This window comes from Colossoma macropomum, unplaced genomic scaffold (assembly GCF_904425465.1).
Source record: "Colossoma macropomum unplaced genomic scaffold, Colossoma_macropomum, whole genome shotgun sequence".
NCBI lineage: Eukaryota > Metazoa > Chordata > Actinopteri > Characiformes > Serrasalmidae > Colossoma > Colossoma macropomum.
In genome coordinates, this window is record NW_023494806.1 from 33,218,929 (window position 1) to 33,237,794 (window position 18,866).

The 18,866-nt window shown below is 37.4% G+C and overlaps 1 protein-coding gene across 1 annotated transcript in view; it reads right to left on the reverse strand.

The window, feature by feature from the left end:
* Positions 1-4,524: 4,524 nt before the first annotated feature.
* LOC118827757 (prominin-2-like) overlaps positions 4,525-18,866 on the reverse strand; it is a 28,954-nt gene continuing 14,612 nt past the window's right edge. Inside the window, 12 exon segments of the mRNA XM_036599216.1 lie at positions 4,525-4,875; positions 6,656-6,703; positions 7,136-7,222; positions 8,262-8,368; positions 10,027-10,116; positions 13,345-13,413; positions 14,556-14,636; positions 14,947-15,000; positions 15,287-15,376; positions 15,479-15,547; positions 16,739-16,888; positions 17,803-17,887. Coding sequence (XP_036455109.1) covers positions 4,770-4,875; positions 6,656-6,703; positions 7,136-7,222; positions 8,262-8,368; positions 10,027-10,116; positions 13,345-13,413; positions 14,556-14,636; positions 14,947-15,000; positions 15,287-15,376; positions 15,479-15,547; positions 16,739-16,888; positions 17,803-17,887 — 1,036 coding nt within the window. The 3' untranslated portion in view covers positions 4,525-4,769.

An 18,866-nucleotide genomic window follows, 5' to 3' on the forward strand; every position in this document is an offset into this window, starting at 1 on the left:
TTTGGAGTCTGAATAGCAGTTTCTGTTTATTTGTTTATTTGTCTCTGTCATTCGTTGCCCATTTTTTTGCAAGAGAACCATTGATGTGTCCCAAGTTGTCGTAGAACATATTTTTATTCTCTGTCTAACTCAGCAAACGGCTGACGCGACATGAATAAGTTGCTCAGCATTGATTACGAAGAGGGTGAAAAGATTCTGAGCAGACTTTTAATGAAGTTGAGGCTTTGTGGTCTGTGTATAACAGTACAAGGCAGCAACTTCAGTGCATAAATGCATTTGACTGGATCGAAAGCCATTTTACAAAAGTGTTCTGACAGCCTGTCCAGAGTGGTAGTGTTTCACAAACAGCCAGCATAAGGCAGAGCAATGTCACACCTTATCAGAGACATGGGCTCGACTCAAGTCAGCAACTCAGACTCAGACTTGCCCTTAACTGACTCAGAACTGTACACCGACTTGCCCTCAACTGATCTGCAGCTGGAATCAGACTTGCCCCTAACTGATTAACAACTGGACTCAGATTTGCCCAATACTGACTTGCAACTGGACTTGGACTTGCCCTTGACTGACTTGCAACTGGACTCAGAATAGACCATAACTGACTCACAAAGCACTCAGACTTGCTCCTAACTGACTCACAACTGGGCCCGGACTTGCCCTCAACTGGATTCAGAGTAGACCATAACTGACTCGCAACTGGACTCTGACTTGCCTCTTAACTGACTCACAACTGGACATAGTCTTGTCCTTAGCTGACTTGTAACTGGACTCAGAATAGACCATAATTGACTCGCAACTGGACTCAGACTTGCCCCTAACTGACTCACAATTGGACTCAGACTTGCCCTTAATGGACTCACAAACGGACTTAGTCTTGTCCTTAACTGACTCACAACTGGATTTAGACTTGTCCCTAACTGATTTGCGATTGGGCTCAGAATAGACCATAACTGACTTGCAAATGGACTCAGACTTGTCCTTAACTGACTCACAACTGGACTTAGGTCCAATCCCATTTCACCCCTTGTCCCTACCACGTAGCCCTTAGCCCTGTTTTGTGTGTTCACATCTAGTGTTAGGGTGTCCCAATTTTTGCTGAGACAGAGGGGTGGGGCGAAGTGTTAGGGCTACATGGACCTCCAAACAGAGGTTTTTCAGAGGCGCACTCCAAACAGAGTGTTATGAGAAAAAAAGAAAAACCGGCAAGATGGCTGCACAAGCAACCAAAGAAACCCACAAATGTGAGAATTTTCTCTGTTAAAAAATTACAATAACCATTCTTAGTTTAATGTTGTTTTAGTGTTTAATGTTGTTTCAGTGTATTATGGTCATTTTCTTCGTAACAAGCATAAAAAATCGCTAAAAGTATGCTAATGTTTTGGTAGCTAGCTAGCTAATTTTCCCGTTCCACCTTAAATAGTACAGCAGTTCTGACGCCTGAAGCGCCAGATGTAATTAACTATTTAAGGTGGAACAGGAAAATTCGAACAAGAACCGGGTGAATAGCTGACTTCAGCTTCGTATCACCAAAGAATTAGCGATGGGTAATAATAAATAATTGTCTTGCCCCCCCTGTTTGAAAGCTTATGATGCCCTAAATGTAACTAAAACCCAGCAGTGAGGTTGCTGAACTTTTCCCTTCTCTCCTATAACTGAAGTTGGGCCGGGTCGCCTACAGAGCTAGTAGCCTGTTAATGAAGTAATCTTTTTTGTTTTGTTTTGTTTTTTTTTGTTTTTTTATTTGAGGGTTGTCCCATTTTGTAGGGCAAGATTTCAACCACTACCCTTTGTAACTCCGTTCCAAGGGGTTAGCGTGACACTCGAAAACGAGGGCTAGGGGTAAAAAGAAGAAATGGGATTGAGCCTTAGTCTTGTCCTTATCTGACTTGAAACTGGACTAAAGACTTCCTCTTAACTGACTTTAATGGACATGAAACTGGGTTCAGAATAGCACTTAACTGACTCACAACTGGTTTTAGACTTGCCCTTAACTGACTCACAATGGGACTCAACCTTGCCCCTAACTAACTTGCGAGTGGATTCAGATGTGCCCTCAACTGAACTGCATTCTGAGAAAAATCGTGTTCAAGATTTGATGTTGTTAAATAAAACCTTTAGTTTCTAAAAGATGCACTTTTGCAGCCGTAATGCCGTCATTTTTTTATGATGCCTCTAAACGCTTGTAGGGATATCAAATGAGGTGTTTTACAGGGTGAAATCCTCCGATGTCAAAATGACTTATTTCACTTGTAAATCATCACAGAACAATGCAGTAAACTGTAAATGGTTTAAATGAGCATAAAGTTTATTATGTAATTTTACAAGGTCTCAGTATGAACCTCCTCCAGCTGTACGGACAACATCAACGCCATAGTCCAATTCATCCCATACTCGATTGAGCATGTCGGGGTGTCGCTGTGCTCACGGCTCTTTCAGTGCAATTTTGGAGATCATCCAGTGTTGTGGAACCAACGCTGAACGCTCTGAGCTGCCGAAGAAAATCATGTTCCACAGTTACGACGGATTCACTCTTATTGAAGTGGAGAATGCAAAACGCTTTCTGCTCATAGGTCACATCTCCTCACCGACTGAAGGAGCCATCTTCTGGTGACAGAAACTCTATGACCCCCTCTTTCAATTGGTATGTGATTGGTTCCTAGGTGCCTCACGGTTGTAAAAATATGCCGCTTTGAAATCGGATTAATCTTTTTGAATCACCCTGTAGTATAAACTTTAGTTAGAGACCTCTTCAGATAACGTCTAAACAAGAGATTGTGTTTATCGTTTGCTTTTTCATGTAGAGGTTCATTACTGAATAGCCGAAAGTCAAAATTACTGGCTAAGACTCTATTTGGTCCATGTCAGGTGTGTAAGCGTACAGCCAGGGCCCTCCCAGAGAGAAGACTGTACAGGAGGCCATGCAAAGCTGTCTGTGTAAACAGTACAGCAGGTTTAGCTAATAAAAATTGGAGATTTTAAAAACCAAAGTTCACAACTAAAGATTCGAGCCTTGACCAGGACTCGCACTCTCAGAGACTTGAGACTCGACTCAGACAGGCTTTCATGCTGTTGCCCAGTATGTAGCTTGTCTTCATTTTTATAATCTTTTAGCGTTACCTCAGAAAACAGGCCTTCACACATTAATACAGCATTGCAATGGGTTCCATGGCAACTATTTCCACCTACAAATCAGGTCATTCATAGCAAATGCTGCCAGCTTAGACAAACTTTACAAAGTGTTCGTAAAAATCTAGTTCAACATAATGAAACATTGTAGCACACAATTCAGTTTTTGTCAAAACATCTAAAGTGTGTGAAATTATGAAGTTTAATGCGTGTGACGTCACACTGTTCAGATAGTCTTTGTATTTTTTCGTGAGGTGCTACAACATTATAACAGCTGCAGACAGAATTTTATGCTTAGCTTATCAGTCACGTTTTTCACTGATCAAGACAATCAAAACTACAGTTTATTCTAGTAGTGTGACTTTGAAAATAAATATAATTTGAAATTAATAACAGCTCTAAATGTGGTTATTTTGATTTTAAAAAAAGGTAAAGCCCATGACCACCAGGTAGAGGAGAAAAACGTTGCTTGTTTTTGTTTTTTCTTTTCTGTTTCTGAAACTAATGCTTTAGTATCTCAGTGACTTAATACCTTAAAATATTGATGTGGGGAAAAAGTCATTATCTGAAGATAGTAACTCAAAATTTTGAGAAAAACAGTCATTATTTTGAGATACTAAGTCAAAATTTTGGGAAAATAATATTAAGTATAGACATTTTAAGTAAATATATTATAATTATTTATAATAAGTGAATATTTTGTTTGCCAAAATGTTATTTTGACATATCTGGTCAATTTTTGAGGAAACAAGTCATTATTCCAAGATCCTGTTGACATTTTTGAGTTATTATTTCGACAAAATACATGATTATTTCAAGATACTAAGTCAGTATCTTTCAGTCAGTTTGATAAAATAAGCCATTATTTTGAGATACCAAGTCAATACTTTAAGGAAATAAGTCTTTATTTTTAAATACTGTCAATATTTTAAGGAAATAAGTCTTTATTTTGAAATACTGTCAATATTTTAAGGAAATAAGTCTTTATTTTGAAATACTAAGTCATTATTTTGAAATACTAAATCATTATTTTAGGGAAGTAAGTCATTATTTTTGAAATAATAAGTCAATATTTTTACATACTACTTCCAGAAACTCTCTCTCTCTCTTTTTTTCACTCTCTAAAGTACTGAGAATGCATTCAAACTTGCCTGGATATTTCTGCCCACAAACACAGCTACCAGGTGGAGAAGGGGTCAGAAAGTCCAGTCTGGAGACGTTCAGCAGTGTCCAAATACCTGAATCAGAACACTGGCTGATTACATTGGATATATGATGGCCTGATGTTTGACCAAAAATGGATCACTGCTGCCCTCTAGAGTTACAAGAGTGGACTACAGGCTCACAACTTTTTTAGGCAAGTTTATTTATAGAGCACAGTTCACATACAAAGGCAATTCAATGTGTTTGATATGAACAGAAGCAAAAACATCATTAGCTGGTAGGTTTTATTAATAATGTTCAAAAATAAACAGCCTTATGTAAAGAAGCAGCCAGAAGAAGTACAAGCTTAAAGACAAAACAAAAGGCAGCCATGAAGAGGGAAAAATGAGACATTATTTAAGGATAAAAAACGAGTATTTGGAAGGTGTGCCCCCTTAGCCCCCGAAATCTCTTCGTGTTCCTGATCCTTTATTGTCGCTTTATGCGCTGCAGCCTCCTTTCTCCTTTTTGCCTTTATCAAAGCTGATCACGTCGTCCAGAGTCATGTAGATGTTGAAGTTAGTCTTCTTAGTGTCTCCGTTCTTCCTGCATTTCAGATCAACAACAATCAACAATCAACAACAAAACTTAGTACCCCAGTGATTTTCAGGTAAGGGTGGGCAATATGACGATATTTTATCGTTATCATGATCAATTCTGTCATGATACGCTTTTCTGAGTATACTGCGGATATCGTCAGTGCTTAAACACCACTGATTAACTACTTATTTCATAACAAATTAAGCATAATTAGGCCTGTTTGATTTGATTTAGTGCAGTTAAATTGGTAAAACACAGAACAAAAGTCACTGTATTATTAAGTTAAGTGCTTACAGGCTGGATCCTAAACTGCATACTGCCATACTAAATAAAACAGTGCACCACTATCCATTAGAACAGTGAGTCAATGACATCACACCTTATTAAATTTTAATTCTTTTTTTATGTATTTTTTTATGTTGTTTTTAAAGCCCTTTGTTTGTTTGTTTGTTTTTCAAGTTGAAAGCTTTAGATTAACATAAGTTAATTTTGCAATACAAAAATGTTGTCCCATGTTTTCATGTCACTACCGAAACACAGTTTTAGGCGGAGCCTTATTTTAACCACGCCCCTGCATTTTACAGCAGGAAGTAAGACTGCATCCCTGTCATTTATGGCCACATGGTGAGCCCTATTGTTTTGAAGTAAATGTGTCCCAGAGTTTGAAAAGAACTGTCACTACTGAAACATATTTTCTGCAAATGAGTAAATTTTTGTTTTTTAATAAAAAATATGATGATTTTCTGTGTGTACAACTGTTCAAAGCTGTGTTTGCTAGTCAAGTACTGGCTAGCGTCTTTGAGTTCTGCTCAAATTGAGCTAAAATTGTCACCACCGAAACAGTCACTTCTGACACATCTGGTAAAGTTTCGGTAGTGTTATGATTGTTTTGTAATGATAAAATTGGTTCAATCAATACATTTTCAGAGCATCGAAATAAAATTCCTTTTAATTATTTGTGCCTCACAAAGTCTAAACACGTCAGGCGGTGCGACCATCCAGCCAGGCATTTAGATTAAATAAATGATTTAAAAGTTATCTAAAGTTCCGAATCAAATAGTTTGGCATGACTGTACATTTGAAACCTTTAAAATCGTTACAATTTAAAAAAAATTTAAAAATTAATTTAAAAGCTTCTGTCCATTTCCTTACGTCATGTGGCACAACCAACAACAAAGGACTTTTATTCTGCCATGCTTTTACATAAGAGTGGGCAGCGTATTGGATCAAACTGACCAAAATGTCAGTAGCTCTTTTACAAATACTGAAAAAAAAATATTTTTTGAGTCAAGGTTAGGCTGGATAGGTTTACTAAGTCAGTGGTGCGACCAGGAAAACCATGAAAATGTGTTATTATTATAGCAATGTTTATTTATTTGTAAAAAAAATATGTATTTGAGTTCAAGGACTAACGTTTATATCGGCGTCCAAGTATGAAGACTAGTTTATACACATTTTCAGCAATGGCCATTAACTATATAAATGTAATATATAATATTAGTGTTTGGTTGCGCCACATGGCGTTTTTTGCATGGTAAAATTGATGATACTATAATTTTATATAACCATGAAACAAATATAACATAACATATTGACTAGATTCCCAGTGATATAAAAATGCACATCTTATAGTTTTTATGATGTAATAATATGCGGTTTTAGATGCATCCATTCAAATTCAGTATTAAATTTTGTTTTAAATCCAAATGCATTTATATAACAGTTTAATTACTAATCACTGAACTGCAAGTTCAGTCATGCTAGTTGGTTTTGAATTGTACAGTACTTGAAATCCATGGGCTCTTCCATTCTCTTGTAGGTGTTGCCTTCCGTCCTGTGGGTAAAAACAAAGTCAATTAAAGACTAAATATTCTATCTATCTATCTATTATATATATATATATACATCTGATTTGAAGGATCACTGAACAAGCAGGTACACATGTATAGCCATTTTATTTACTGTCCAAAACCATGCACGTTGATGATAGTTAAAAAAGTGATGAATCTGAAAAAAAATAATTTTCTGTGAGGGAGCTTTTAGAAGTGGACGTCTGGTTCCTATCACCACCACTGTGAACAATTCTGACTGAACGTTTTTCTAGAACAGAGCATTTCACACCAAACCACTCTGAATGACTTTGTCTACATCATAATGAGTGAATTACGCAGAAATTTAAAACAAAATTGGCAGAATTTCCCTTTAAGTGCTGCTCTTCCAGCGTCATTTTACTCTACTGTTTAAGTGTGATTGTAGATGACGGTACCTTTTGCCTTTCAGGGAGCCCAGGGTCATGCAGCTGGTGTTTGTGCCTTTATCAAAGATGTCATCTGGCATGTGGAATCGCTCCCTACTGCAGTTACAGAAAACAAAGTAATACACGTATCTTTCAGTCTGCTCATTCTCAACATAGCACACTAAATACAGCATGTAGTCTAATACTGAAATAACCTGGAACAGCTCTCCTGTCTATTTGCCTTGTTATCAGGAGTTAAAGTGAGTGAACTGCATCCTCTTCAGAGTTTTCGGCAGCATAACTGAACCTTTAACCATATTCACCGTCATTCACACCACAGAAAAATGAAAGAATAGTCATGTTTCATAAGCAAAATAAAGAAATTGTTTGGAGGAAAATTAAATTTACAGAATTGACTTCTCACCCCAGATGTATTCGATTAGCCAAGACATGTTTGGTGACCAAATTTTGCTTCTTTTAGTTTTGTGCTGGAACAATATGGCTAACCTTGCTTACAAACACTAGAAGTCAAACACCCAAATCGTTTCTGTAAATACATCCCCAAAACTTCTCTTAACCCACTCAAACCACATCATTAAGCTGAGCAGACTTGTTTAGGACAGTTGTACGACTTGCTGCAAAGTATAAAAATGAATAAAAGTATAAAATGAACAGAGGCATTTTATACTTTTATTCATTTTTATACTTTGCAGCTCACAGTAAGTCATACTTTGCTGTAAACCACATCAACAAGCCTGTAGAGGCTTCATATAGAGCTGGATATGGTTTTAGTGTGTTGAGCGAAGTTTTGGGGATGTATTTACAGAAAAGATTTGGGTGACTATTGACTTCAGCATGTCTTATCTGATCATCTACATATCTGGGGTAAATGGATACTTGTGTATGTAACTTTCCACCAAAACATTCTTTTGGGCCAATCAGGTTACAGCTTTGACAGCCCCCCCCCATTCACTTCACGTTGTGATTTCTGTAGCTTAGCGAGCTACTTTAGCCATGTAAGCTGACTGTAGTGAATTTGCTAACTGATTCCGGTTTAACCTCCGGTCTTTAGTATTACAGTGCTGTAATACTGAGTTCTTCTTGCTGCGCTGGACTGATATGGACATTCGTGGATATTGTAAGAGTTTTGACTCACTTCACAGGTGAAGTTGGAGGCTTCCACAGTCGAGCTGCCAGGATACTGAAGATGACACCAGGAATGAGGAACGCACAACACCAACCCAGAGACAGCCAGAATGCATTCTACACTCAAACACAGAGAAAGGCTCCAAGTAAGATCCATATAATTAGATCACAATTTGCATTATAATATATTTCTTCATATGACTTATGCTGACATTCTTACAGCCATAGTTTCCTCACAATATTGTAATATGTAAACATTTAACTACACTTTTAACATTTAACTATGTAACAATGTGCAACTAATGTTAGAATATTTAACTACAGATACAATATTCAACTGATATTCCAATATTTATTCAATGTTCCATTTGAAGATACACCAGTATTACTTAACTATATAAGTGAAATTACACTATTTAACTACATTTACAAAATGTACCCAAACATTTGGTTTAATTTTTAGCTAACTTTAAATTTTTAACTAAATTCATGATATATTACCAAACGTAATGATATTTAAATAACATTAAAATATTTAAGTAACTTTACAATATTTTACCAAATGTTTGGTTAAAATTTTATCTAACTTCTACTTTTGAACTAAATTTACAATATTTTACCAAACATAACTATATTTAAGTAATGTACCTCAACAATTTTACAAAATTTAAGCAAACAACATTTGACTTTACAAAATTTAAATAACATTACAATATTTAATTAACTTTACAATATTTAACCAAACATTCCAATTTTTACCTTTATACTATTTGACTGAATTTTACTATATTGATCTAGTATTAAAGTATTGAACTATGCTAAAACACCTAACCCTCTTTCGGGCAAAACTTTATAATTTGTAACACTTTTGATATAGTCCACCTAAGTTACAATTAAATATTCTGAAAAGTTTGGGGCCACCTACCTTGCTAAATGAGCTCTAATTGAGCTTTATTTGTTCTGTTAGTTTAAAATAACTACGTCAATAATTAGAAACCTTTAGAATATTAAAAAATGTAATTAACTTTACAATATTTAACCAGAAAATTACAATATTTAACCAACTTTACAAGATCTAACCAAAAACAGTATAATATTTCACTACCTTCACAATATTTAACCAAAATGTTATGGTTATTGGTGTTATAACCAAATTTTTAAACAATGTTACAATATTTCACCAAACGTTACAGTATTTAACCAAACATTACAATGTTTAACTATCTTTATGATATTTAACTAAAAAAAATACAGTATTTAACTTCCATTCCTAACCAAAACATTACAATATTTAAGTACAATTATAATATTTAATCAAATGTTACAGTATTTAACCAACTTTACAATGTTTAATAAAATGGTTCAATTTTTATGTTACAGTATTTTACTATGCTAAAATGGCAAAGACTTTCTCATGCAACACTATTGGCATTTTCAATACTTTTGTTATTGTCTTTTTAAATTAGAATTAAATACTGTCAAAAGTTTGGGGACACCTACCTTTTCTAATGTTTTTAATAACTGAGCTTTTGTTCTGTCAGCTTGCAATAACTTACATTAGATATAAACCTTTATTTTGTTGCCTGAGTGTTGAAGCTAAATATGCCTAAAGGATTGGAAAATGTTATGTTATAATTAGCTGATGTTAATAAAACTTTACACTTTTTCACACAATATTCAAATTTCAGAAGAACGCAAACTTTCAACAGGCAGTTTTTCACCAGGCCGGTTGCTGAAACGTTTAGGACCAAACATCTCGTGTCATGCTCACTCACCCACGGTCCAATCAGATTTTCACACGTGGCGGTGTACATGTTGCTGAGGGAGACAGGGAGCCAGCTGCACTCCAGCGCCTCATCAATTATCTGAAAAATACGAACCACACGTTAAGAAGAGCAGCTCATTCCACACCTATACCAGGAATGAGAACAACGCCAGGCCTGGTTTGGCTACATTGTTAATGTGGGAATGAAAAAAGCACAGCTTCTTCTTTAGGTTAGACAAGGTTTTCTCACAGCTACATTGCACATAGCACAGCGAGCTAACTCAGAGTTTAGCAAATTAAAGTGATTGCTTGGCACAAATCAAATTCTTCTCCCAAGAGTCTTCCTCCCCGCAATTTCCCAGCAAATTCCATGGGAAAAAAATCAACTGCGCAAAATGTAGTTAGTCATATTGACACATTATTCTATATTGCACTGCAACTATGAGGCTAATGTAGCTAACAAGTAATGGAAGCTTATATCCAGTTAGCATTGGTAGCATCAATCTGCAAACTGTTTATAAAAACCAACAATTAACACTTCAGGGTGGATGTTATTACTGGTTTTAGCTATGCTAACACACACTTGTCCATTTTTATAGATAACAGTGTACAATACAGTGTCAGAAGCCACATAAGCAAGTGTATTTAGGAATACTGCGGAGCTCCACACGGTTGGAGGTAAGTTTGTGATGATTTAGGTGTGCAGTTAGCACAATGCTAATCCATGTACAAAAGCTTCCTGGCTAGAAAAAACAGCATATGTTTCTGTTTTGGATGCTGGAATGCTGGTCGACCAGAAATGGAAGCTGTTAAGCTGATCATCACCAAAACAAACATATTGTCGCCGTCGGAATAAAACAAAACTAATTTTTGCCAGCTGCCCTTTATATTGTGAAGATTGGACCAACAGAAATGGTCCAAAATTACTTGGAATTAATAATAATCTCCATTAACCTTCATTATAAATTAGGAAAGGTCTTCTCCTTCCCCTGTAAAGTTGCCGTTTTGTAGATTTTGTTCTGATAGTGAAGATATGTTGTGTTTTGGAAAATGGTTATCTGGTCAACCAGCATGACCATACTGGGTGACAGGCAAACCAGCACCAGACCATCACAAGTGCTGTTTTTGTTTCAGGAGGGTTTCAGGAGGGTCCCATTACTTGTTCGCCACAATAGCTTCCCATGCAAAACTAAAGCAAGCTTGAGACCAAACGCTGGCTAATCTACTAAATTTGGGGTAAAGTCGAAAAATTGTCTACATTTGTTTTGTTTTTTTTTTATTTTGCTCAGCTATTGCTAACCTGTAATCACTGAAGATAAATTTGAGTGAAAATAATCTTTATACTTTTACTGACTGAAGTTTCGCCAACAAGCTCTTAGCTGATGTTAGCATCATGCTAACTGAAAAACATAAACGCAAATAGATGTGCTTATGTGGTTTCTGAGACAGTGTGGCACTGTTATCTATAAAAATGGAGTACATTAGCACATTAGCACTAGCATTAAAGTACATTAACATTAGCTAAAACAGTATTAGCCGCTACTTTAACTTTTGTCTGTGCTTATAGAAACAAGAGTGGCGTACAGTGTCACAAACCACATAAGGAAGTCTGTGGTAATTTAGTCATACTTTAGCACAATGCTAACTGGGCACACAATCTTCAGTTGCTTGCTAGCTGCATTAGCCTCATAGCTTCAGAGCAAAACTAAAGAAGCAAACCTGAGACACCAAACATGACTTGGCTGCTTGACTACATTTGGGATAAAGGGGAAAAACTGTACATTTGATTTTTTGCTAATGCTAACCTGTCAACAAAGGAGAAAAGGTGGTACTGAGGCCAACAGTAAGCTCATCAACATAATCTTCATTCTTTACCTGATACTACTGACTGTCTTTTCTCCAACAAATGTAAATATCTGAGCTGATTCACTGAAAGAGTTTGGTGTTTTTTGAAATGTATCTTGTGGTCACAAATAAGAGAACAGAGCTGGAAAATGAGCTGAATGGGCCATCTGTCTCCACACATCTTCACACTGCTGCCTACGAGTGGACGTAGATAACACTCTTCCTTCTCTTCTCATGTGACACCGACAGATTCTCATGACCAGCCATGTGACCTTTTTGGTGAAATCAGTAAAACAATCTGATCTGGGCTAACAGAGCACACGATTTTGCCACTAAGTCGTAACAGCTGCGGCACATTTACAAGCTTATTTTCACGTAAATGATCTTTTTGAGTTTGAGTCTCAGTTATCCCAGATAACAAGACGAAAGCGGCCCACTGGCTTTTTGCTTGGGTGGCCCAGAGTATTAGACAAAATTTCGCTCGTTTACAACAAAATCATTTTATATATCAGGCCTAGTCATATTTTTTTTCCTCAATTGTTTGTGATATTCATTTTAGTTTATTTTCCAAACTAAAGGGCTATGTGTAGTTTGAGGAGATTAAAAACCAGTTCAAACTGGTTTAACGGTCAAAGGGGTGCCAAAGGGGTGCCATCCTTTTCAAGCCAGAGCACCAATATATACTGACTATCTTTGATTTTAAACCGATAGTTTAGCAAAAAATTTAATTGATACAGTTTTCCCCTCAGCCCAAGTGTAATCAGCCAAGGCATGTTTGAGTGTCTGAAGCTTGCTTCTTCAGTTTTTCTAGGAGGCTAATACAGCCAAGTAAAAGAAGCTAATAATCAACAAATTAGCGTTGTGCTAACTGAAGGCTTAAATCATCACTTGCTTCAAACCATGTCAAGTTGTTCAGTAATCTTAAGTAGATTCACTCATGTCCTTTCTGACCCTCTATGACACACTGTTGTCTGTAAACATGAACAAATGTACATTAGCATAGCTAAAATCTGTATTAGCAGACACTCTGACTTCCATGTTGTAGACAGCAGTGTGTCATACAGTGTCAGAAACCACGTAAGCAAGTCTGTGGTGATTTAGATATGCTCATGCTTTAGCACAAGGCGAATTTCCTCACAAGCTTCCATTACTTGTTAGCTGCTTTAGCCTAGCAGCACCAGTGTAAACCTGAGGAAGCAGTTTAGACACCTTCAGAAACCAAACATGTCTTGGCTGATGGACTAAATTGTCAGTAAGCAGGAGAAATGGTGCAAATTATCCATCACTTTTAGCACAATCTTGCTTTTCTTTTGAATCTTATTTGGATCAGCTGGCTCCAGCTCAAACTAAAGGGCTCTGTGGTTGGCAGAATGGCCACTAGGGGGCCTGCAGAAAGGGGATCAACCTTTTGACCAGGCCAAAGAAACCTTTTAAAACACTTTTAAAAACATATTCTGGACAAAAAACATCAACAATCACTCACCGCATATTTGACGAAGACAAAGTATTGCCTCAGCAATTCAGTCGCCCTCTCCATCACACAGCGAGACACCTACAACAGAAAACATCCCGCAGTCCAGCACACTGTTAGTGATTTATCATAGACGTTTAGGACATGCGTTCAAGGAATACTCCAGCATTTATCCAGCTAATCTCAAACTGCTGCACCAGTAGTGAACATTTAGGCCCAATCCACTTAGCCCTTACCCCTCCGTTTTGCGCGTTCACGTCTAGGGGTAGGGTGTCCCGATTCTTGTTGAGATAGTGGGGTAAGTGTTGGGGCTACATAGCCCTCCAAATCCATTTAAGGTGGAACGGGAAAATTCAAACAAGAAGCTGGCGAATATCTGACTTTAGCTTCATATCACTGAAGAATTAGCGATGGGTGATAATAAATAATTGCCCCCCTCTTTGAAAGCATATGATGCCCTAAATGTAACTAAAGCCTCGCAGTGAGGAGCTGAACTTTACCCTTCTCTGCTGTCACTGCAGACTGGCAGGGTCGCCTACAGAGCAGCGTTAGTAGCTGATAATGAAGCAATGTTCTTTTTATTTGAGGATCCCATTTCATAGGGAAGATTTCAACCACTACCCCTTGTAACTCAGTTCCGAGGGGCAAGGTGACACTTGAAAACAAAGGGTAGGGGTAAAAATAAGAAATAGGATTGAGCCTTAGTTGCCATATACAGTGATTTCCCTGTGATAAAAAGAACAGAAAGCCTGTCGATTCACAGAACACTTATAATTGAGGTCAATGCGAATGTGGTGCAGTATCTGCCCATTAACCTCCATCATAAATATGATAACACGTAGGCGTAAGATCTTGTTAGTGTACAATTGGCAGCATTTGGTTCTATTCTAGGGAGCTTCAAATGACCTCTGCAGTTTATTCCTTTAAAGCTAATGAGAGTTTAATACATCACTACTACTTGATATGAATTGATTTATTATTTTATTATTAATAATTGTTAAAGGGATGCAGCAAACAGAGTTCAGGTAGAAAAATGCAAAGTATTACTGTAATTATGTATTTATTTATATCACATAGTTTGTACCACACTGATTAGCTACACATTTTTATTAATATACAGTTCATATTTCATGATTTTTGACCCTTTGCATACGTATGCATTGAAAAAATCACAGAACAATTATAGCCCATAATGTTTTACAGGCACTAAAGAATTGACTCACGTTCTGCACAGCATCAGGAACCTGAAGCTGCAGAGAGCTTTCAACTTCAGTGGCATTTAGAAGAGTGTTATCTGCATTCGCCTAGAGGAAGTAAAGAAAAACGATCTTATGTACTTTATTTTTTTTCTATTTTTCTACAGGCATAAAAATTAAATCCACCACCCAACTAATAATATAGGTGTTTCCAACAAAGTGGCCAGAGAGTGAACATACAAGGTGGGTGTTTCTAATAAAGTGGCCAGTGAGTGGAAACACAAGGTGGGTGTTTCTAATAAAGTGGCCAGTGAGGGGAAGCACAAGGTTGTTGTTTCTAATAAAGTGGCCAGCGAGTGTATATGCCCAAAAACACTCTATGAAAGATGCGATGTGTAGAGAGATGGAATCATCGTACCTGATAATTGCTTCTGATGGTAGCCAGAGCCTCTATACTGGAAGACATATTGCGCTGGAGAGACGGAGAGAAGAAATAAAGGCCCATTTCCTACATTTTACTTTTGTTTAATTGTTTTCCTGAGGTCCACACATAACATTTCTATGGGTTTATGGATGAGAAACAGCCATAGTTCATCCTTCATTGACCATTTTCCAACCTCTCTTTATCCCTTATAATTAAACACCCTGTTTTTGTTACTGCAGCTTTAACACTGATATATATATATATATATATATATATATATATATAGTCTGTCTAGTTTAGGAATAACTCCATAACCTGTATGCAGTCAACTCACCCTGTATGAGTCTTGTAGACGAACAGTATTGGCCAGCTGTCTGGCTTTAGCTGCTTCACTCGTGAGATTCTCTCTATTGGTGCCATTTGCCTGTAAGTAAAACACAAACAAACAAACAAACAAACAAGCAGATTGTTTACTACTGTCAAACACCAAACTTCCTTATATTTGATCTATCTATCGGACACCTACCGTCAGGGCTGCTGTCTCCAGTTGTGCAGCAAATGTGTCCAGGTCTGTTTTCACTATTGGACTAGCCAGCTGAAAGAAAAGATAGATGCTTTAAAATTAGTAAGAGGAAATGTCAGCATGAAACTGCACTACATGTACACTGAGTTTTAAAGCAAAATACATTACATGTCCAAATATTTGTAGATGATTCTGAAATAAAGGGTATTAATAAGGAGTTTGTGGACAGTCCTTCTAAATGTTGAATTCAGATGTTTCAGCCACAAGTCAGTTCATGACATTTCTGCCCCGCTAGGTCTGCCCTAGGCAACTGTAAGTGCTATTACTGTGAATTGGAAGCATGTAAGAGCAATAACAGCTCAGCCATGAAGCGGTAGACAACGCAAACTCAGTGTGCTTAGTGTCAACAGGAAGCATAGTGCCAGGAGTAAAGTTTGGTAGAGGAGGGATAATCATCTGAGGCTGCTTTTTAGGCCCTTTAGTTCCTGTTGAGGGTGATGATCCCAACTTTGTGGGAACAGTTTGGGGAAGAGCCTTTCTTGTTCCAGCATAACTGCACAAAGCGAGGTCCATAAAGACATGGTTTGATGAGTTTGGTGTGGAGGAACTCCAGTGGCCTGAACAGAGCCCGGACCTCAACCTCACTGAGCAACTTTGGGATGAACTGGACGTCAATCAGGCCTTCTTGTCCAACATCAGTGTCTGACCTCACAAACTCCCACAGACACACTCCAGGCTCTTGTGGAAAGTTTCCCAGAAGAGTGGAGGCTGTTATATCCGCAAATGGGGGCAACTACTTATTAATGCCCATGGTTTTGGAATGGGATGTTCAACAAGCTCATACAGGTGTGATGGTCAGGTGTCCACATACTTTGGGCCATACAATATAGATTTTGGAACATCGCTGTGAGGATTTGGTTGCATTCAGCCACAAGAGCATTAGTGAGGTCAGGTATTGATGTTGGATGATCAGTTCTGGATCTCCAACTCATCACAAAGTGTTGGATGGAGCTTCATCACTCCAGAGAACGCAGTTCCATGGTTTCACAGCCCAATGCTGCCCCTCTTGGCCCTGGGCATAGTGACCTTATGCTCATGTGTGGTTGCTCCAGAGAATCCCAACACATTTGTCAGCTATGAGTGCAAAGTAGCTTTGAAGGTACTTTCGGACTGTGTAGATCCAAATGCTCAACAAATCTTTGCAGGTAGTTTTTCTTACTTAAAACATTTAAAAACAGGCAATAACACACAGAAAGACCATACCAGAGTTCGAAAGTTATTGTATTTGATTTGGTCAAGGTTGCTGAAGTCCCGAAATAGCTGCACGGCTATTCTGGCGTTGTCTGGGAGCAGCTGTACAGTGCTCAGGTCAAAGTTCAGAGCGTGCATGCTGTAATCAAATCCCCTCAGATACTGCAGAAGAAACCAGCACAGATATACATTACACAAAACCAAATAACACACATGTAAAGCCCATGTCAATGTATGAGTTCTTTAACATAAAAACAATGTTAAATTAATGGAAACTCTTGCCTTACAAGTATATCCCAACACTTTTCTGTATTATAAAACGGTCCTAAAATCTGATTGGCTGAGCCACATTCAAAGCCATTGTAAAATTCACAATATACGTAAATGTCTATGTCAGAGTCCCAAATGACTATTTTCTTAACTATATTTTGCACTGTTGGGCTGGCGGTGGTAATTTGGTGGCCAAAAAGTACTTGTAAAGCAAAAGTTTTTGCATTAAACAGTGCCATGTTATCATATATGCATTGTATAAAAAATGCATGAAATGACCACCATATACAGCAATGGGCGACCAAACGTTCTCCTCATTCAGTGGTCCATGGTTGCTTGGCAATATTACCATACTCTAAAGGAACTGCATTTCTTGGCGGAATACTTATTTATATAGACTATTATTAATAATAACTTAAATTATTGTCTGAAAAATTGTGTATTTTATCATCTTTTACATTGGCTGCCATTTTATAAAAGCAATAAGCTACTTGAGACTACGTGTTACTGCGATTTTATCACAGGAAACTGAGTTTTAGGCATTGCACTTTGCATCGTGCCTAACAACACCCTTCCTTGAGTGACTTATTGCTTTAGCATACAGTCGATTACCACAGACAATACGTTCTTAGAAATTACTGTCATACAATAATCTAGTTTGATTAGTTTTAATTGACGGTATGCTACAGAAATTAGGTGATAATTATAGGACCTTTCTGCATAAAATCTTTTTAAACTACAAAACAGGACTTATTCTTTAGGCTGGCCTGCTGCAGAGTTCAACCAGAGTGAAATGAGTGTGTTACCATGCTTGCATTGAGAAACTTGTTCATATTGAAGGTCTCATTCATGTGCATGCTGTAGAACATCGATCTTCCCCTTTGACACCCCCTGCATCACAATAAGACACCAGTTAGCATCTTATTTAAAGGAAGAGTTTGGAGAACATAACAAATTTACAGGTTTTCCCCCTTAACTAGTCAAGCCAAGACGTTTGCTTCTATAGTTTCACACTGGAGATACGAGGCTAATGTGGCCAACAAGCAATGGAATCTTATAGCTACCAATTAGCTACTGAATACCTAAATCACCTCAATCCATGTTGAGATTACTTCAATACTACTGAATATTGCCATTCAATCCCAAATTTCAACAGTATTCAGGTAGTCAGTCTTTGAGCCAATACGCAGGCTTGTTCCATAATCTTGACTGCTGATTGGCTCTCCATTACATTCGGTAATAAACATGTTATTTATGTATATGTGTCTTGATTAGTCTGAAATCCATTGCAGTCCATGAATATACACACACTTTCCAACACCTTCCACTAATTTCTGGTCCCACTCTGGGCCACTCCCATTTTTGGACTGTAATTTATCAGAAAAAATCAATGTTCGGGAAGTCAAGATATCGATTTTGTTTAACTACTGTCATTTAAAAAAATGGACCTCATCACGTCATATAGACTGTAGTGGCAAGCTTAGATTTTGTCCATACTTTTATTTGTTTTATAGATAGCATTACATGCTAACTGGGGTGCAAAACGGTCCAGCACCAAAGAGGGGCATGTGGGGGCACTGCGCCCCCAACTTTGCACACAGGAAGTATGTGGATATCCAAGCTGAGCAAACTGTTTAAACCTTTTGGTCAGTCAGTACTGCCCTATATGAACCTATTCGACGTTCCAACAGGAATACAGTCGTGTGGAAAATTTTGACCACCCCCAGTCAAATGACTGTGTGTTGATGTAAATTCTTCAACAATAAACACACATAAACATACATATTTCAGCACATTTTAGTGCTCAGTCTACACTTATTCGCTCATTTCAACATACTGGAAGAAAATAAAACATAAACTAGAATATGTG